This window comes from Aplidium turbinatum, chromosome 6 (genome assembly GCF_918807975.1).
Source record: "Aplidium turbinatum chromosome 6, kaAplTurb1.1, whole genome shotgun sequence".
Lineage (NCBI taxonomy): Eukaryota > Metazoa > Chordata > Ascidiacea > Aplousobranchia > Polyclinidae > Aplidium > Aplidium turbinatum.
In genome coordinates, this window is record NC_137477.1 from 7395636 (window position 1) to 7412448 (window position 16813).

General features: G+C 38.1%; 1 protein-coding gene across 1 annotated transcript; it reads left to right on the top strand.

Moving 5' to 3' along the window:
* Nucleotides 1-1657: 1657 nt before the first annotated feature.
* Nucleotides 1658-16050, top strand: LOC145772366 (uncharacterized). Its single transcript, XM_082584245.1, has 18 exons — nucleotides 1658-1715; nucleotides 2739-2881; nucleotides 3305-3493; nucleotides 3861-4078; nucleotides 4536-4657; nucleotides 6876-6963; nucleotides 7411-7599; nucleotides 7842-7946; nucleotides 8531-9568; nucleotides 9988-10110; nucleotides 10274-10326; nucleotides 10691-10834; nucleotides 11619-11777; nucleotides 12073-12283; nucleotides 12761-12938; nucleotides 14128-14358; nucleotides 14930-15089; nucleotides 15419-16050. Exons 1-18 carry the CDS (start codon nucleotides 1658-1660, stop codon nucleotides 15538-15540), a joined length of 3531 nt encoding a protein of 1176 aa, XP_082440371.1. The 3' UTR covers nucleotides 15541-16050.
* Nucleotides 16051-16813: the final 763 nt, after the last annotated feature.

Below are 16813 nucleotides of genomic sequence, written 5' to 3' on the forward strand. Positions count from 1 at the left end.
TTATTAACTCGTCCGGCTAGTCAGGCCATGTTTACACAAATGGCCAAAATTCGAAAAAATGTATTGCTCTTTATACGTGACGTTAGCTTTCCTGACACAGAGTTGTGTAAAATAAAAACATAGCTTGCCGCTTATCATTAATCCATTGGCTACCAACTTTATCACGTATATAAAGCGGAGGTTTTCTTTGATATTGTTTTCAAACATCACTGATAAAGTAAGTTTCAGCTTATGAAAATCCTTTAGCAAATTTTTATCGTTTTCCCTGAAAGCTGCTTCGTTTGGCCAGGTAATGGTCAAATTAATACAATGTTTCTTGGCACACTTTTTCGTCGACAGTTAAAAATAACCCCTCTTCAACATTGAATTTGCTCTGAAAAAAATTGCCACTGTTTCCAAACATTTATTGACATAGTCACATAACCCACAGTTTTACCTAGCAATACCATAGGAGTAGCGGATTAAAATCAGGATAGCCTACAACATATTTGAAACAAATTGTATTTGTTTTGTTTCAGAGCAAAATCCCTTTTTAATTTCATGCGGTTGTAAACTCAGTCTTTTCGTAAAGACTTTTGTTTTATTTTGTACCGCTCAGTGGCGGAACCATGGGGGGCGATCATCTCCTTGCAAGTAACTTTATTCACAGTGCATTTGCAAGATGATGTAGAGTTGTAGACCTACACATCATCGTGTTTTGTTGAAATCGCCCCTCCCAAGGCTACTTGGTGGATCCGCCCCTGGTGCCAGTGTATGATGCAAACTATACAATTTACAATGACATTTCAAAGAGTAAAATTGAGATTCTTTTGCGCAAAAAGAAATCGTTTCGAATAACTCTAACAAAATAAAATAATTTTGAACATAATTAGGTTCATCAATTTAACTAAATCATTTGATAAAACTCATAAAGTTTTTACCGGCTTTTCTCGTCCAACAAATCTTTTTGCATTGACGCAACGTCTGCAGGCGGGGAATCATTGAATCAATGCAAAAAAGTGCTAGTTTGTCACCTGAGTTAACGCTGTATTTTATTGTTTTGTCTCGGACCGTTAATTACAAAAATGCTCTAAAGTTTCAAAACAATGTGATGATGCTACATGTTAACCTGGAGTGCTCTACAGAAGACCTTATGTTTACGCAGAAAGTAAACTTATATTTATATTTTATCATTGCTAAAGCGAGCTATTTATTCATATATTATCTATTTTTATTCCAGAGCTATCTTACGCAAGAAATAAAAAATGAAGTCAACTTCCCTCCGCAATGATTCCAGTGAGAATTAAACCAGCTTTGGCTGGTTCAGCGACAAAGACTTGTCAGTGGAATACTGCAATTGTGGCTGAAACTGCAATGCAACTGCAACTGCAATGACCAAAGGCGTTTGTAAAATTTCCCATTTCATTTTGTAGTTCTTAACTTCCTCTGAAAAATTCGGAAAAAATAAATTGAACGCCTGGTCTGCCTTTAGCTGTTTACGTTTCTCCAGCCAGAGGGAATTGTATTTCCCTATTGAAAACTGTCGGGAGTGTTTTTTCTCGAAAAAGAAAAGCTACTTGCTGCTTTTTGAGATATTTGATTCATTCGTTCTAGCGTTTGTGAGAGGTTGGTAACTTGTCACCTTCAAACGCAAGGAGAAAGTTCATTATTTGCAATCATGTTTCTTTCCTTTAGTTTCATCACGTTGGTGTTTCTTGTTGGACCTAGTTTTGCTGGTGAGTGATGTATATTTTCAGTACGTAGGTTTATGTAATCATAAAATTTAGTCTTTTTAGCAACTCCACAATTTTGCTGCCGACGACCATTTAGTAGCCATGCTTTTGAATTTCTTCTGTGCTCTTAGGCCATTTGACAGAAACTGTTGGCTATTTGAGCTCTTGTGTCTTCTGAAATTTTTTTAATTTGCAAAAGTATAATGTTTGTTTCGTTTTACTGAACTTCTCTTCCAGCAGTAGACTATTCATAGACTGATTTTGATCTTATCAGTCAATCCTATTGCGACAATGGTTTTCAACTCTTTGTCGGTCGCAAACTCATTATCAAGAGTCATCAAGCCAGCAGATCTTTAACTTGTAGGACCTCCCCGAGTGGCAATGTATATTTTTTTCTAAATATGAAAATGAATGCTTAAAATTTTTCTAAAGTCAATGCGTTAAAGCTTCCCATCAGATTTTTACAGACCCTTTGGGGTTGATCTCAAGTAGAAAATTACAGATCTCGGGAAATCGACAATAAAAAGTGCATGACGCAATCATCGACTTTAGACAGATATGATGCGCTGAGCGTTGCCATTCAGGAGTAGAACTATTTAAAACGAAATTAAGTCGAAACGAGACAAAATATTTCAAAACTTCGAAACACTTTTGTTTCTAACAGCTATAGGCCTACTCAAGACTAACTAACCTTATTTTTTACATTAAGAGGTGGAGGGGACGTTACGTTGGAAGAAAGTTGATGAGAAACGTCAGGTGGAAGATGTGAACACGGATCCGCGTTCTTTTTACAGCGTGGAAATTTTAGGTAGTACAGTTAGACATGAAGGTGCGTCCCTAGTCGTTTGTATTCTGACAAGTAGCTAATGTGTGTAGTGGCTTTGTAAAGTTTAAAGATATCCAAAGCCAAGGTAGAATTCGTGTAATAGCCTGCACGATAACATGTGGTCTGGAAATACAGGGAGCACTTATTAATTCTGCGGTGAGCCATCAACACAATACACTTTGTTGTTGTTTTGTTTTCAGATTGCATCGTAAACGTGGAAAAACTTGATGTGATGTTTGTGATAGATGTAGGATCTTCATTCTTGTACAACGCCATTGAAAACGTGAAGAGTTTCACCATGTCAACTTTAAAGACTCTTGAATTAGATATGGAGAAAGTCAACGTAAAGCTTTGCATTATTTTTAAATTATAGCCTATTGTTGTTTTGTGACTTGCAAATATTAGAATTACATTATGAAGCAGGCTATGCAGATGTTAGAGCTAGTGTGAAATCAGGCACGAAGAGGCGCAGCCGAGTACAGGATCATCCTAAATCCATTCTGTTGAGTGCCAAGCAATAAGGTTCAGTACCACTTTTGAAAAGTATTAAGTCCCGACAGGGTATCGAGCCCATGCCTACCGATTTAGAGGCGGACACTCTAACAGCTAAGCCACCGAGCCGGTGATTATACGGTATACAAGCCATTAATCAAACTTAATAAATTAAAAGTTGCTGCTCCGGAATCTTAACCGAAGTTTAGCCGCAAAAAGATAAAATATTTTGATGCCTAAGTAGGTGCTAACAATTTTCGAATCGATTGCTCAGGTTGGTGTGAAAAGTATGGGCTTCTCAACTAGTGGAGTTTTGGATATTGTTTCTCTGAGACAAGGAATTAGCCACAGAGCTGTACAAGATGGTCTCGAAACCTTGCAGAAAGGAACTGGAAACTTTGATTTTGTAACTGCACTAAACAATGTTCAAGCAAGCATGGACAAAGCCAGGAATGTGTCAAAAGTAAGTAGTTTTATAAATCTTGGCATTTTAATAACTTATTTACTAGGTTATACATAAGTTATTCCTCAGCTTTTCTGTTGAATTATATTTGTTATAATTATAACGAGCCACAGAAGCTTTTTGAGTGGTGAAAGTGACACACTTTTCTGTCAACGTCCACGCGTTTAGTGAGCTCGTCGATTGTCGAATAGCGCGTTTCAGAATGACATTCACTTAACTTGCACAACCACTGCCTTCTGGAGAGGAGCGTAGGCTATTGACTATTACAGAACCTCAATCCCTTTGATCTTCAATCAGCATTACTTCTAACGCACGTAAGACAAGATTTTCCATCGGTTTGGCTATCACATTTTTTTCTGTCTGACAGGTTGTCGTGTTTGTTTTAACCTCTCCTTGGATCAGCAATATTTCCGCAGCGCTTGGTTCCATCTCGATGTCCAGAGACTCCCCGTATTTCTTTTATTACATCACAGTTGGCGCTAAGTCTGATGGAAACCTTCAGCTTCTGCACGGAAAAGCGATTTATGAAAAGAACTACTGGACTCTCTTACAAAGCAATGCCGTCGTTTCAGCACTTGTCACAGAGTACGAAAATTTTCATATAAATGTTAATCTAACAAACAGCAACTTTATACATAATCTAGATAGATTTTGTACTTGATCCTAAAGGATGAAAAATACCATTTTTTGTTTTGTGATGTAACCTAAGATTGGTTAGAGAATACAGCGTAACTAAACATCGGCTGCATAGCTGATTGTTGATGAAAGCCCTGCTTAAACGTTCGAAAGGGCGTCGGTTCGACACCGCTCAAAAGTATGTAGCTGTGTGATTGGCAAGACACTTAAAGGGCATGCCGTCGATCCGTCGATTGCGGAATGGCACCTCTTCAACTATATAGCCCTACACTTATCATGATTATGAACATTAAGCTACCTTAAAAAAAATGCCAACGCCCTTGAGGCCATGGCCTACTGAACTGAAACCGTCAAAGTTGGTATAGGTATTCGACAGCATGTAAACGATCTGACTATTGTTTCTCAGATACGGCTGCAATCATTGTGCTTCTAAGCCATGCGAATATGGTGAGCGCTGCATCCCACAGGACGATCCGGTGGTGGCTTATCGTTGTGTTTGTTCGCCTGGTGCTGTCGCAGGAGCTTGCGGTAAGCCAGAACCAATACAAATAAAAGCATCAACTTCAATTCAGAAAAGGACATATCTCCAAACTGAACTTTTACAAGCAATTCATCTAACTGACGTGCTCATCTTCCATCTTAAATAACTGTTGGTCTTTGAGGAATCTAGGTGTAGCTTCAATAATTATATCCATTCAGCCTTGTTTTCTTAAGAGGTTCCGTAAAACCAAAATGTAAGGGGTAAATGTTAATTTCATTTTTAACACGACTTTGTACTGCTTCAAGTAAAGAAAACTGAAAAGACACCTTTTGTTTTTGTAAAGATTTATTTGACCTGTCAATGAACACATTGAAGGAAGCTAACATGTTAATTACAGACCCATGCAACTCGAATCCGTGTGTACAGGGAACTTGCTTTACAACGGGAATCTCTTATACATGCGATCCGTGCATTCCACAACCGTGCCTGAATGACGGTAAATGCTTCAAACTAAACGGTAAGAACTATATTTACTGCTTGTCAGTAGCCTAGTAGCCTACTCCAACATTTTTTTTCGTTGATTGTTGCAATATTTGTTCCACTAAATGAAATTGAGTACATGAATTCAAAAAGGGCTCAACTCCATTTTTTTCAAATTTTACTTTTTGTGCTTGTGTTCTTTCTTTCAGTGTCTTCTAAATGATATCTGAAAAAATGGCTAAATTTTTCAAGCCTAAATAAGCTCCCGAAATTGTACTATGTACATAATTTTTCTACGGAATCTTCACCGAGTGAAATTTCATGCTATATAGGCCTTACCTGTATAACTAAGCATACTATTACTATCATTATAGAAATTCCACCGCTAAAGTAAATGACCAAAGTAATTAAAACGCATTTATCTCAAACACCTTAGTGGGAATTGGGCCATTCTTGAATTCACGTATTCCAGGGGTGTGCAACGTGCGGCCCGCGAGGAAAAATTATGTGGCCCGCGAAAATGTGCCAATTTTGAATTGTGTGCGGCCCGCGAAAAGTGTTCATAATTTAGTTTAGTCTGGTACGTGTGAACAATTCATTGTGGAGTGGATTATTTTAGATTTCGCGCCTTCTGTTAACCATTTTAGAAGTCTCCCACCGGCCACCGCTAATCCATTGTATTTAATTATTTGGAACGTAAAAATGTATAGTCACATAAAAGGCATTATGAACAAAGTACGACTTTGGAAAGCTCACGTACAGACAGGAAATCTTTTCCACTTTCCAACTTTAAGAGACTATGGAATGCATCCTGAGAAGAAAACTGAATTTGCTGACCAACTTGAAAAATAGTTGTATGAATTTTTGGCTCGTTTCAAGGACTTCAAATCTCATGAACATTTGTTTGGTATATTCACTTCGCCATTCAACACAGACATTCACAAAGCACCAGAAGATATAACTTGAACTGATTGATCTTCAAGAGAAAACGGATTTGAAAGCAAAGTATTTAAAAATGAATCTTGGCGATTTTTACCGAAAGCATTTCAACTAAGATGACTTTCCACATTTGAAAAATCCATGGCTTCAAAAATGGCACTTTTTGGCTCAACGTATTTGTGCGAACATTTTTTTCTAAAACGGGCGTCATGAAATCTCCCTATTGATCGGTTCTGACAAACGAACACTTGGAAAATGGACTTCGAATTGCGATCATTAAAGTAAAGTATTAAAGTAAAGTATAGCCTATAGTATCCATTAAAGTAAATTTGGAAAAAGCCGTCGGGAAAAGAAGCCAGCTGCAAACTTCTCACTGAGCTCGTTTAAAGACGGTGTGACAATAAATTTGAATAGCAGTTTTCTTCAGAAATGTATGCGTCCTAACTTATTATTTCTGGAAGGAGATCACCCCTAATATAAGAATAATATGAATAACAAAAAAAATACTTTTTTGTGCCTGCAACTACTAAAAATCATATGTTAAATAAACGTGCGGCCCGCGGTTTCACCCAGTTATTCATATCTGGCCCTTCTGTAACAAAGGTTGCACACCCCTGACGTATTCAGTTATAACTGCACTCTTCCAAACGACAACCAAACGTAGGCTATTGCGTGACTAATAAATTTTAAAATGTGTTTCCGTGGTTGTCTGGGTTAGTATCTGACTGTGTAAGTCAGTTCTTGTCACTTTGTGGCACTGCTGCAAAAATCATCATGAGAGTAAGCAAACTTTCAAAGTTTCATAATGACTTTGTTGTGACTGCGAATGAGAATTTATTTTCACAGGCACCGCGCACTGCGAATGTGCAAATGGCTACGTTGGAGACCATTGTCAGTACAAGTGCCCAGTCTGTCAAAACGGAGGGGAGTGCATGTAAGTAAAATGTTTTTGTTATCCAGTAGTTTGATAGCGGACGCACAGTTTGTCTCTACTAAACTGTTAAATCAAATGCAATTACAATTTAATATTTTTACGACGATACCAGTTCAGTTAAACTGGTAACAGTGGTAAGTAAATTACAGCCGGCCTAACGTTTTTTAGAAAGTGTGGCGTTTAAGTTTTGTTTTTTTTCTGTAACCTACTTCCACACTACACCGTACAGTTAAAGTTGATAAGATCCTTTTTTCCTGGGAGTGGCTTAGGCCTACATTGTATAATTTTTATTTAAAGTGTTTTTTTGAAATTGGTGATGTGGTAGATCACATTTCACACGAGATCTAGCGGATCCATTCTTTACCTTTTCCGTTATATAATCTACTTGAAGAGTCGGTTTTTCCGGCACTAAAGTACCGAGCGTACAATTTTGGGTTTTGCTTTCAGTGAACAGAACAACCGAACGATATGTCGTTGTCTGGATGGATCAATCAGCGAGACTTGCGGATGCAGTTTGCTAATAACGTGTCTGAACGGTGGTGCCTGTGACTTCATGAATGGTCAACCAGTCTGTCGGTGTCAAATGCCTTTTTATGGTCCAACCTGCGCACAATTGTGTGACGAAAACACGTGCAAGTGAGCGAAAATTTACGACCTCAATCCATTTTAATTTCATGGAGTAATATTGACAAAATAGCATTTATATCGAGAGGCTAGCTTACGGTTTTCGAAAAACTTCTGATTTACAAATTTTATTGTTCGCAATGTTTACTTATGCGTATGTTATGACAGTTTAAGCACTGCAAGAAAGCTACCTTTTTGTAAAGTAAATTTAATATCGTAAGCTTATTAGAATTGTACCGTATGTCATGATGTAGAAATGGAGGTATCTGTGGAGTGGAGAACAGCAGGACCGTTTGTGACTGCCCCCCTCAGTATGAGGGGGCAATGTGCGAGTTGGATAAATGTGATTCTTACTTCAAGTAAGCAAACAATAATGAAAAACATGTTTTGTATAAATTCGTTGTCTCCTATCTTAACTAATTTGATAAAAGACAATAATTTTAAGTGTTAACGTTGTCGAAAATTAAGGTTAAGGTTTAAGAAACTTGTAATTGTAAAATAGCCGAACATCGTATAAAAATGAACTACGGTAATAATGAGACTTAACTGTTTCATCTTTTCCTTTCACTAAAAAAACTTTTAAGTCTATTAAAACCTTACAAATGTCAATGTGAGTAATAACTGCTTACAGTGCTTAGGCTACAGTGAAAAGGTATCTTGTTTTGCGAACGTATGGTTCGGTCATTGTGCTTCAGTACTGTAGCCATCAATATTGTCTGAATGGTACTTCAACGAACTCAAACAAACCGTTTAATGTTAAGATACATTCTGCAAATACAAGTCAAAATAATAACTGGACGTATATGCGGCAGCCTCCAATTTTTTTTGCTATAAGTATATAAACAGTTAAACACCCTAAGATTAAAAAAATTAAGACCTTTGTTCTCAAGAGTGTGTTGAACTGCTGTTGTAAACTTAACTAATCACGGTGTCACATTTTCAGATGCAGGAACGGAGGTGTGTGCGTAGTCCATGCCTCGGCATTCCACGTATTTTGCCAGTGCGTTTCGCCTTTCAGAGGGGTGGACTGCAGTATTACACCTTGCTCGAATCACACCTGTTTCAATGATGGCATCTGTCAACTGGGTGTCGATAAAGACGCTGAATGTAGTTGCGTTGCGCCATTTAGTGGCGAGAATTGCCAGCATCACCCGTGCGATTCGTATTCTTGTTATAACGGAGGTACATGTGATGTGGATGCAAGAAACAATCCCATGTGTAAATGCCGACTGCCGTTTCGCGGCAATAGATGTCGAATAACTCCATGTTCAAATAACTTCTGCGCTAATGGAGGGATTTGTATATTAGATGAACTTTTTGAACCAACTTGCACGTGCCCACAACCATACAGCGGTGATACCTGCGAATTCAGTCCATGTTCCAACTTTCCTTGTCAAAATGGAGGCACATGCCGCGTGAACAGTTCAAGCTACTCTTGTCAATGTGTGGAGCAGTTTAGTGGCAAACGATGTCAAGAAAATCTTTGTTCTGGTAAACCTTGCTTAAACAATGGATTTTGTTACCTCAATAGCAGCAACTATCCAATGTGTGAATGTACCCCTTCGTTTTTTGGAGAAAGGTGCCAGTTTGATAGTTGTCACAACTACACTTGCCAAAATGGAGGAGTTTGCAGAGTCGTCAATTTTCTTCCCTCGTGCGATTGCCTGCCGCAGTTCAGAGGAGATCGTTGCCAATTTGATCCTTGCTCAAGTTATCTTTGTGCAAACGACGGAACGTGTCAGTTGGATAGCAACGATCTTGCCACTTGTATATGTCTCAGACCGTTTAGCGGGAAAAACTGTCAAACAACGCCGTGTTCTGTCAACCCTTGCAGAAATGGAGGAGTTTGCGAAATCGATTTTAGCAGAAACTTCTCTTGCATCTGCCCTGAAGGGTATTTGGGACGAAGATGCGAATTGGACCCCTGTTTCAGCCAACCTTGTCAGAATGGTGGAACGTGCGTGGTAACCACCGATTCATCGTAAGTACACTCTTACAGTGACTTTAAATAAAGTTCCTGTAAAAAATGGTTCTTTAAAGTGTAATTTTCTTAATCACAGCCTCTCCTGCTGGAGATTAGATGTAACCGAAAGTTGGTCTTAGGAAATTGTCGTTAATTCATTTGCTAGCTAACATTAGTGAACTGACGTTAAAGCTTACGCCTTCTGTTGATACCACCAATTGAGTTTGTAAACAAACCAGAGCAAGCGACTGTGTCCACTAAACACTTAACGGCATCCCAAAATAGAAGAATGTAGCTGACTTGATAACTATCAATCTCTGCTTGTCTGTTTTCCATATAAAATCGCCCTGCACTGAATGTTGTAGCAATGGGTGCAAAATCAGACCATATGTCAAAACAGGTAGCCTGTAATTTTTAAACTTGATAATTATTTTTAGGTACCGGTGCATCTGCAGACACGGTTATTGGGGGAGAGAATGTTTCTTTAATCCATGTTATCCCAACCCTTGTTATAATGGGGGCACTTGCAATGCCGTATCTTCTACATTGCAAGAAGAACAGTAAGTTGGTTGTTTAGTGGCCAATAGTGTAATAAGAATAGGATACCCAGCTAATAAACACCCCAAGTATTGATAAAATCAGTATTTGTCTTGGTCAGTCTACAACATTGTCACTGTGTTAAATACTAGGCTACAGCTTATAACTCTTTAACATGTATTTCAGATATGTTTATAATTGCACCTGTACAAGGGACTACATTGGACCAAGATGCAGAAGTATGTAGCAATATTAATTAACCGGATATGTTTTATGCACAGCTGTGTTTAACGTTGTGTAATTGAGTTCTTCCACGAAGTTTATCCAAGTTGTCTTAAAATCCTTACCGAACAACAACCGTTAGTTGCAAATCTTACAGTGACAAAAGACTGAGGAAACCCGAAAAGGGCCACAAGCGGGGCTGTGTGGGCTTATAGCTTTCTGATGACGAGTGAAGTCAGAGGACGATTTATGGAAATAAAGTTGTGCTACAGTGTATGCAGGCCTAGTAGGCTCTTTAGTTTACAGTTTTTCACATATATATTACCACTAGAATTATTACCAGTATATTTTGTAATAAAAACAACCTATTTTCTGTTCCAGCACCTGTGCCAACATCGACGTTAGCGCCAGCATGCAGTTCCAGACCTTGCGTTCCTCCGTGTATCTGCAAGCCTTCTTGCATGCATGCTGAAGGTTACGTTTGTATCAGTAATGAGGGAAAGCTGGGAAAAACGTGTTCAATCCGTAAGAACTACTACAACCTTTATTCAATTTATTTCAATTTATTTTTCTTTGTCAGAATGCAAAAGAAGTACATTAACAAAACCAACAAAAGGAAAAGGTGGAAAAACCTTAATGATTTAAGACGTGCTTAAAAAGATCTAATGTTGCGGTATATGCATCAATAAATATAGTTAAGCACGGCCACCAAACCTGATAGGCCTTCTTTAAAACAAGTAGATGAATTAGTTAAGAATCAGTTGTCTCCTCGTTCCTGAAACAACTGGAGAGCTAATTCTTGAAGCAATGAGAACACAACAAGGCTAAAAATCGCAACTTCTAACATCCCTGAGCTCAAGTCAAAACAAAGTTGTAAAACTTTTATATCAAACTCGAACTGGTAGGAAACTAAAACCAAATGAACCACCTCCAGTAAACTCCATTATATACAAATCAGGGAGTTTACCACATTTGTAACACTGACAATCTATCAGCATGAATGTAATTGTTAGTTGGAATGGGAAAACTTTCCCACCTCCGACACACACCTGGCAAATTAAAAATAAAACTTTTCCCTTTTGCTAAGGCAAAAACAAACCAGATGTTCTTTTTTTCGGAAGCGCTTACCCCCAGCCCATAACCTTTTTCTGATTGTAGGCTATCCACGTTGTGCTGTGAACAACTATTCGTAAACAAATATTCGTAAACAATTTTTCAGTTTTCCTCCTGCCGTAAATCGTTAGTTGCACGGCTAACTGTGACTAATTACGTCGTATTGTCGACAAAACCACTTACCGGACTCTTTCAGCACCCCCTCTACTTCAATGTCGAAGCGACCGCATCACCATTTCTTTGGACAATGAATTGATGAATGAATTGCAAGGTGGTGAGATGGGCAGCGGTTATTTTTACTTGGCCGGAAAAGAAAGCGACCAACCTTCACCGTTGCAATGCCGAAGTACCAAATGTAAGACTCTGGTATTAAGCTAACGCAACTAAGAGTGCTTAATTATGCTTAGGGTTGCAGTGATATTCTGCCGACTTTATACCATCAGGCTTTGTTTAGCTTTGGCGCGTATGTAAGTTTATTGGAGACTGGACTAAAGTATAAGTCAAGCGAACGTATGGTGTTAAACGATACGTAACAGGAACACCATTAGACAGAGCACCAGCGTTGAATGGGTTTGCGTGTTCACAACACAAACAGCACAACTGTTATAGCCTATTTGTCTAAAAATTACGTTAGAAACTTTGTTTTTCAGCTGCTAACAGTCTACATGTGCTATCCATTCCATCTCCTTTCACATCGTGTGGAACGAGTACATTTGTAAACGACATGGGAGAAGTGGTTATAGCAAACAAAATCTGGTTCAACATCGGCGATGGATCACTATACGACATGCTTGTTCCTGTGGTTCTAGTCTCTTGTAACTTTACTACTGACTACAATGTATCAATTTCTATAAATCCAATGTAAGTTCTCAGCTGATTTTGATGGATAGGATATAATTTTACATACAACAAGATTGCAATCCAGTTGAATTTTGAATGTGAGCTCGACTAAATGAGTGAGAGTGATGCATAGATCTTACAATAATGGTTCAACTGCTGGTGTGTGCAATTTAGTAACTCACCTGAAGAAATTATGTTGGTTTCACGACACCCATTGAATGCAGTAGCCATCACGAAAAAATCGAGAAGCAAATCTTATTTTTTTAGAAGATTTTTAGGTTGGCAAATGCTATGATAAACATGACTTAGAATCGAATTCATCTGACTTAAAGAACTTGCACTTCTTCCAGGCAAAATGCATGCATCCCAGACAGCAAAGCAACTATTTGCAGACGTTGAATCAATGTAAACGATTGATTTTCTGTCTGGGACTGCGTTGAACTGTATTGTCTTCTGCGGGTGTGTGTTACGTCATCAACACGATTTTTTATTGCCAAGCGTGGACAAGAGGCGAATCAATCTGAGACGAACTAACCAAGTGACGTATGCTATTGACTTCGAGCTCTGCAAGGCTGTGTCGTCATGCTTGGAGACTTGTCCTTCGTATCTTGAAGTCCAGCCCGGAGCTGTTTATACAGTTGGTCAATTTATCAACGCTATCTTCAAACCACCAGCAGTAAGCTGAATTATTTCATATTATTTGTTTGCCTAAAACTCTGGGCTTGCAAATGTTTGTATAAAAAATGCGTTTTATAACTCCAGTTCCAACAAACGTAAAAAGACTCTGCAAATTCGCTTTTAAAATATTTAAGAGTGCTTCTGCCTAGTGCATAGTCAGAGATGGGCAAGATCACCTAGAATATGTGATCTTGAAAAGATCAAGATCAGATCACCAAAACAACGTGATTTTGACGATAGAGATCACTTTCTAAACTTAAAAAGAAGTTTTTGATCAATGCTGCCAAAAAAAAAACAGAATTTTCAATAAGTAACCTGGGTAAAGGTAGTTGTCAGTTGTTAACTACTCGATCGCTGGCCTGAAAATTGTACTAAGTTAGTGACTGTTATTAGGTCTATCAATCGTTGTCGTAGTTTGCACAAAATCGCAACATCACGCCCAAGGCCGAGGGTAATTAGTATACAGTAGACTACTGAAAAAGCTACAAAATTAGCTATTATGCATTTTACTAAAAAAAACAAAAAAAAACACTAGAACTACACCATTTTTCGCCAAATTGTTTAAGTATTATTATCTTTCACTGGAATACATCAATGTTTATAGCACCATTGACCCATAATACTGTTTGCACGCAGTTTGCACTATCAAAAACGTTCAGAGGCTTGCGGTCAGATAAACCACTCCAAACAAAAATACAAAAGCTATACAAAAAAAAAGCAACAGTTGTTTTCAAATTTGTTTTTTTATATTGTTTTCCAATGTAATATATTTGTTTATACTTACACCTTAAATAATTATTAATCTGGTTGATTTTCTGCAATAAACCCCTTTACATGACCAAAGTCGGCTATCGAGCCCAGTTTTTTAGTAGGCTACTATCATTAGTTTTTTAACGTCTAAAGCAAATATATCTTTAGAATTCGCATAACCAAATTGTGCACAAAACTGAATCATTTTTTATCACGCATCAACATAAAGTATATATGGAAGTTAACATTTTTATTATCAACTCAAAGTTAGTTCATGACTGCAATTGTTTTCACTGGAATCAATTTATTCTATGGCTAAGAACATAACCTACTTTCAACCACTCTGCACTATTGACAACCACCTTTAGACGTGTGTTCTATCGACCTGAAGGTTGGGTACCCCTGTGCTATGACCTACGACTTTGTATTTCTTTTAGGTCGAAGGACAAGCTGTGGATTTGGTAGATTTCTACGTGTCGTGCGGTGAAACGCAGCAATCGTCATCAGTGATTGACATCATCAAAGATGGCTGCCCTGTTTCCACCATACCAACTACTGCATCCACGACATCAACATCTATATGCATCATGTTCCAAGTCCATAGACTTATGGGTTGTGGTGCGGTATATTTGCATGCAAGATTCGCGTATTGTGGCAAGAGCATACAGGTTTGTTTGGTGCTGCATTTATTATGTCCATTCATACAGCTTTTGTTCAAGAAAAATCAAACAATATGGTTCAACCTTCCGAGTGTGTTAAGCAGAACAATTTCACACCCTTTCGTTCTTAGCTTTAAAGATTTTCTCAACTTCGTTTTGAAATCAATATAGACTTCGACGTTAAATGTCGTCAATCAATGAAACTTTTCACCCCCCCCCCCCACAAACTGAGCATCACAAAATCCTACTCTTTGCAGTTTTGCTTAACTACGCTTAGGGGATACCACTGAGGCATACCCAGTTGCAGACGCTGAAAAAATAAACTTTCCATTGCAGAAGATTTGACTGAAAAATGTTTCATTTACTTGGTGCCGCAGAATGAGGTCTTCAACTATGAATTCCTCGCCAAGAGCCAAACCACTGTTAGTTGATTTTGCGGTGTCTTTGTTTTAGAGTCGGCCGCTGAAATTGGGGAAAAATTAAATAAAGCTTTAAAACCTCCTCCACACTAATTGCTGCTTACATCTCTGTCCATTGAGATGTTTAAATGATGCGAACCATGACAAGACATTGTTTTCAGCTTTGCAGAGGTTCCTCACAAATCTATCGTTGCAATGAGGGCAATGCGAGAGAACGTCGTTCTGTGGGAAAGGAAGTGATTTTCGGACCAGTTTTTGTTATACAACGTTCTCACAACATCTCACAAACCTTACCTAAAATGCTACTTGAATCTGAATCCGGTAAGCCAAAAACGCTTCTTTATTTGAATTTTAGTGAGACAGCTATAATGTATTGTAATTTTGATGCATGTTCTTGTCTGTACGTTTTGGGTAATGCAAAACCTTTCCCATGAGTTGAATGAATTAAAGTTCCTGCCGTAAAGTTCTTCAATTCATCATGGAACTTTAATTTTTAAACTTGAGAACAGCTATTTTGTGGATAGCCATAGCAAAATTTGGTCCAGCAGGAAATGGACCATTCAACCAGTGCCAGTATAAGCCTAGTGTATGAAAATTGAGTTTGTTTTAACTATTCCTTGTTTTAAGACTTAATCGGCTTTTGTTTTCAGGTGATGTTGCTTTGAGTGGTGATCCCAGCAACCTATTCCTGATTATATTTGGTTCCTGCTTGGTGCTTGTCTTTGTTTGCGTCATTATTTCTCTTTTCCTCTATTGCTCTCATAAAAAGTAGTTAAAGTTTGCGTTATACTTGTTTTGATTTTCGACTCTTTGTTAAATGTGTAAAAAATACTGACTAGCAGCAATCGTTTGCTGATGCTAATTAGTCATCGACGCTGTGGCAGATGATAGTAAGCGGAAATTGAAAACAACAAACTGCTGCTTGACTCTTTGCACGTCTGTTGTAACGACTGTGATGTGAATGCCAAGTTGGCCAGTGTTTGCAATAAATGCTAATTATTATTATGCTATTATAGCCTACTCTGCTGCGAACCGAGTTGGGTTTCATGAGCAGCGCATGGTCAGTTTGAGAAGATACGAGGAAGCAATTGAGCATCCACTTGCGTTTTGCAAGAGTCATTTGCAACCTTGTTTGTTCTCTAACCGATCATGCAGTGAATTTTTGAATGTTGCTCATCCTTGAAATCGCAATATATCAAATTTCTCAGTCACATTGGTCATTGCTTGTTGAATGTTTAATTGCAATTGAAAACAAGATTTACACAATCGCATCGCTGATTGAACCTGAAAAATAATATAACTTAGTAAAAATAAAAACCTAGTGAGAAAATACAGTGAAGGAAGTATAGACTTCAGATTACTTTCGTTACTGCTGCTACTAGAAATACTTAAAGTCTTATCAGCCTATACCCAGTCTATACATCTATACATATACTCTATATATCAGCCCATACCCAGATTTAACGCCATTGCTGGCAAAATTAAATTTTTCAGTCACTTTCTCTTCCGCAATGGGTCAGTACAATTGATGACAAAAACCAGTCAGGGAATTGCTGTTCACTCACTGATAGAAAATGATTACAGATCAATGTCTTTTACTTCTCTGCTGGCTTGTTTTTGCACGGGCAATTCCGGCATCTGCATTCCCCAGGCGCACACGTACACTTCCCAGTCTCTGAAAGAAAATTTAAGTTTACTTAAAGGTGACTAAAAAAATAAGAGTTGCCACACAGGTTAATCTCCCGGATAGCAAAATCCGTCATTTTTACATTGATCCAACGTCTGCAAAAGTCGAATCAACGTAACAATGATGGATTTGCTGTCTGGACTTCCACCCATTCTTCAGTACATTAATTACAGTAAAAGTCTGCAGACGTCCAAAAATGCAGACTTGCTACCCGAGATAAAACGATGACACCAAATCTTCGTAGTGGTCTACGCTGTTTGTTACAACGTGACTACACTAGCACAACTGACTCAGCTACTTAGGCTCAACATACACTTAAAATATAGGATATGATTTTTGATCACTGTTCAACCAGACC

Bases quoted from the DNA above. Each gene is read 5' to 3' on its own strand.
- LOC145772366 (XM_082584245.1), top strand. From the start codon at position 1,658: ATGTTTCTTTCCTTTAGTTTCATCACGTTGGTGTTTCTTGTTGGACCT. The intron at 4,079-4,535 runs GTACGAAAATTT...ATTGTTTCTCAG, and splicing joins GTTTCAGCACTTGTCACAGA to ATACGGCTGCAATCATTGTG. The intron at 12,284-12,760 runs GTAAGTTCTCAG...TTTATTGCCAAG, and splicing joins TCAATTTCTATAAATCCAAT to CGTGGACAAGAGGCGAATCA.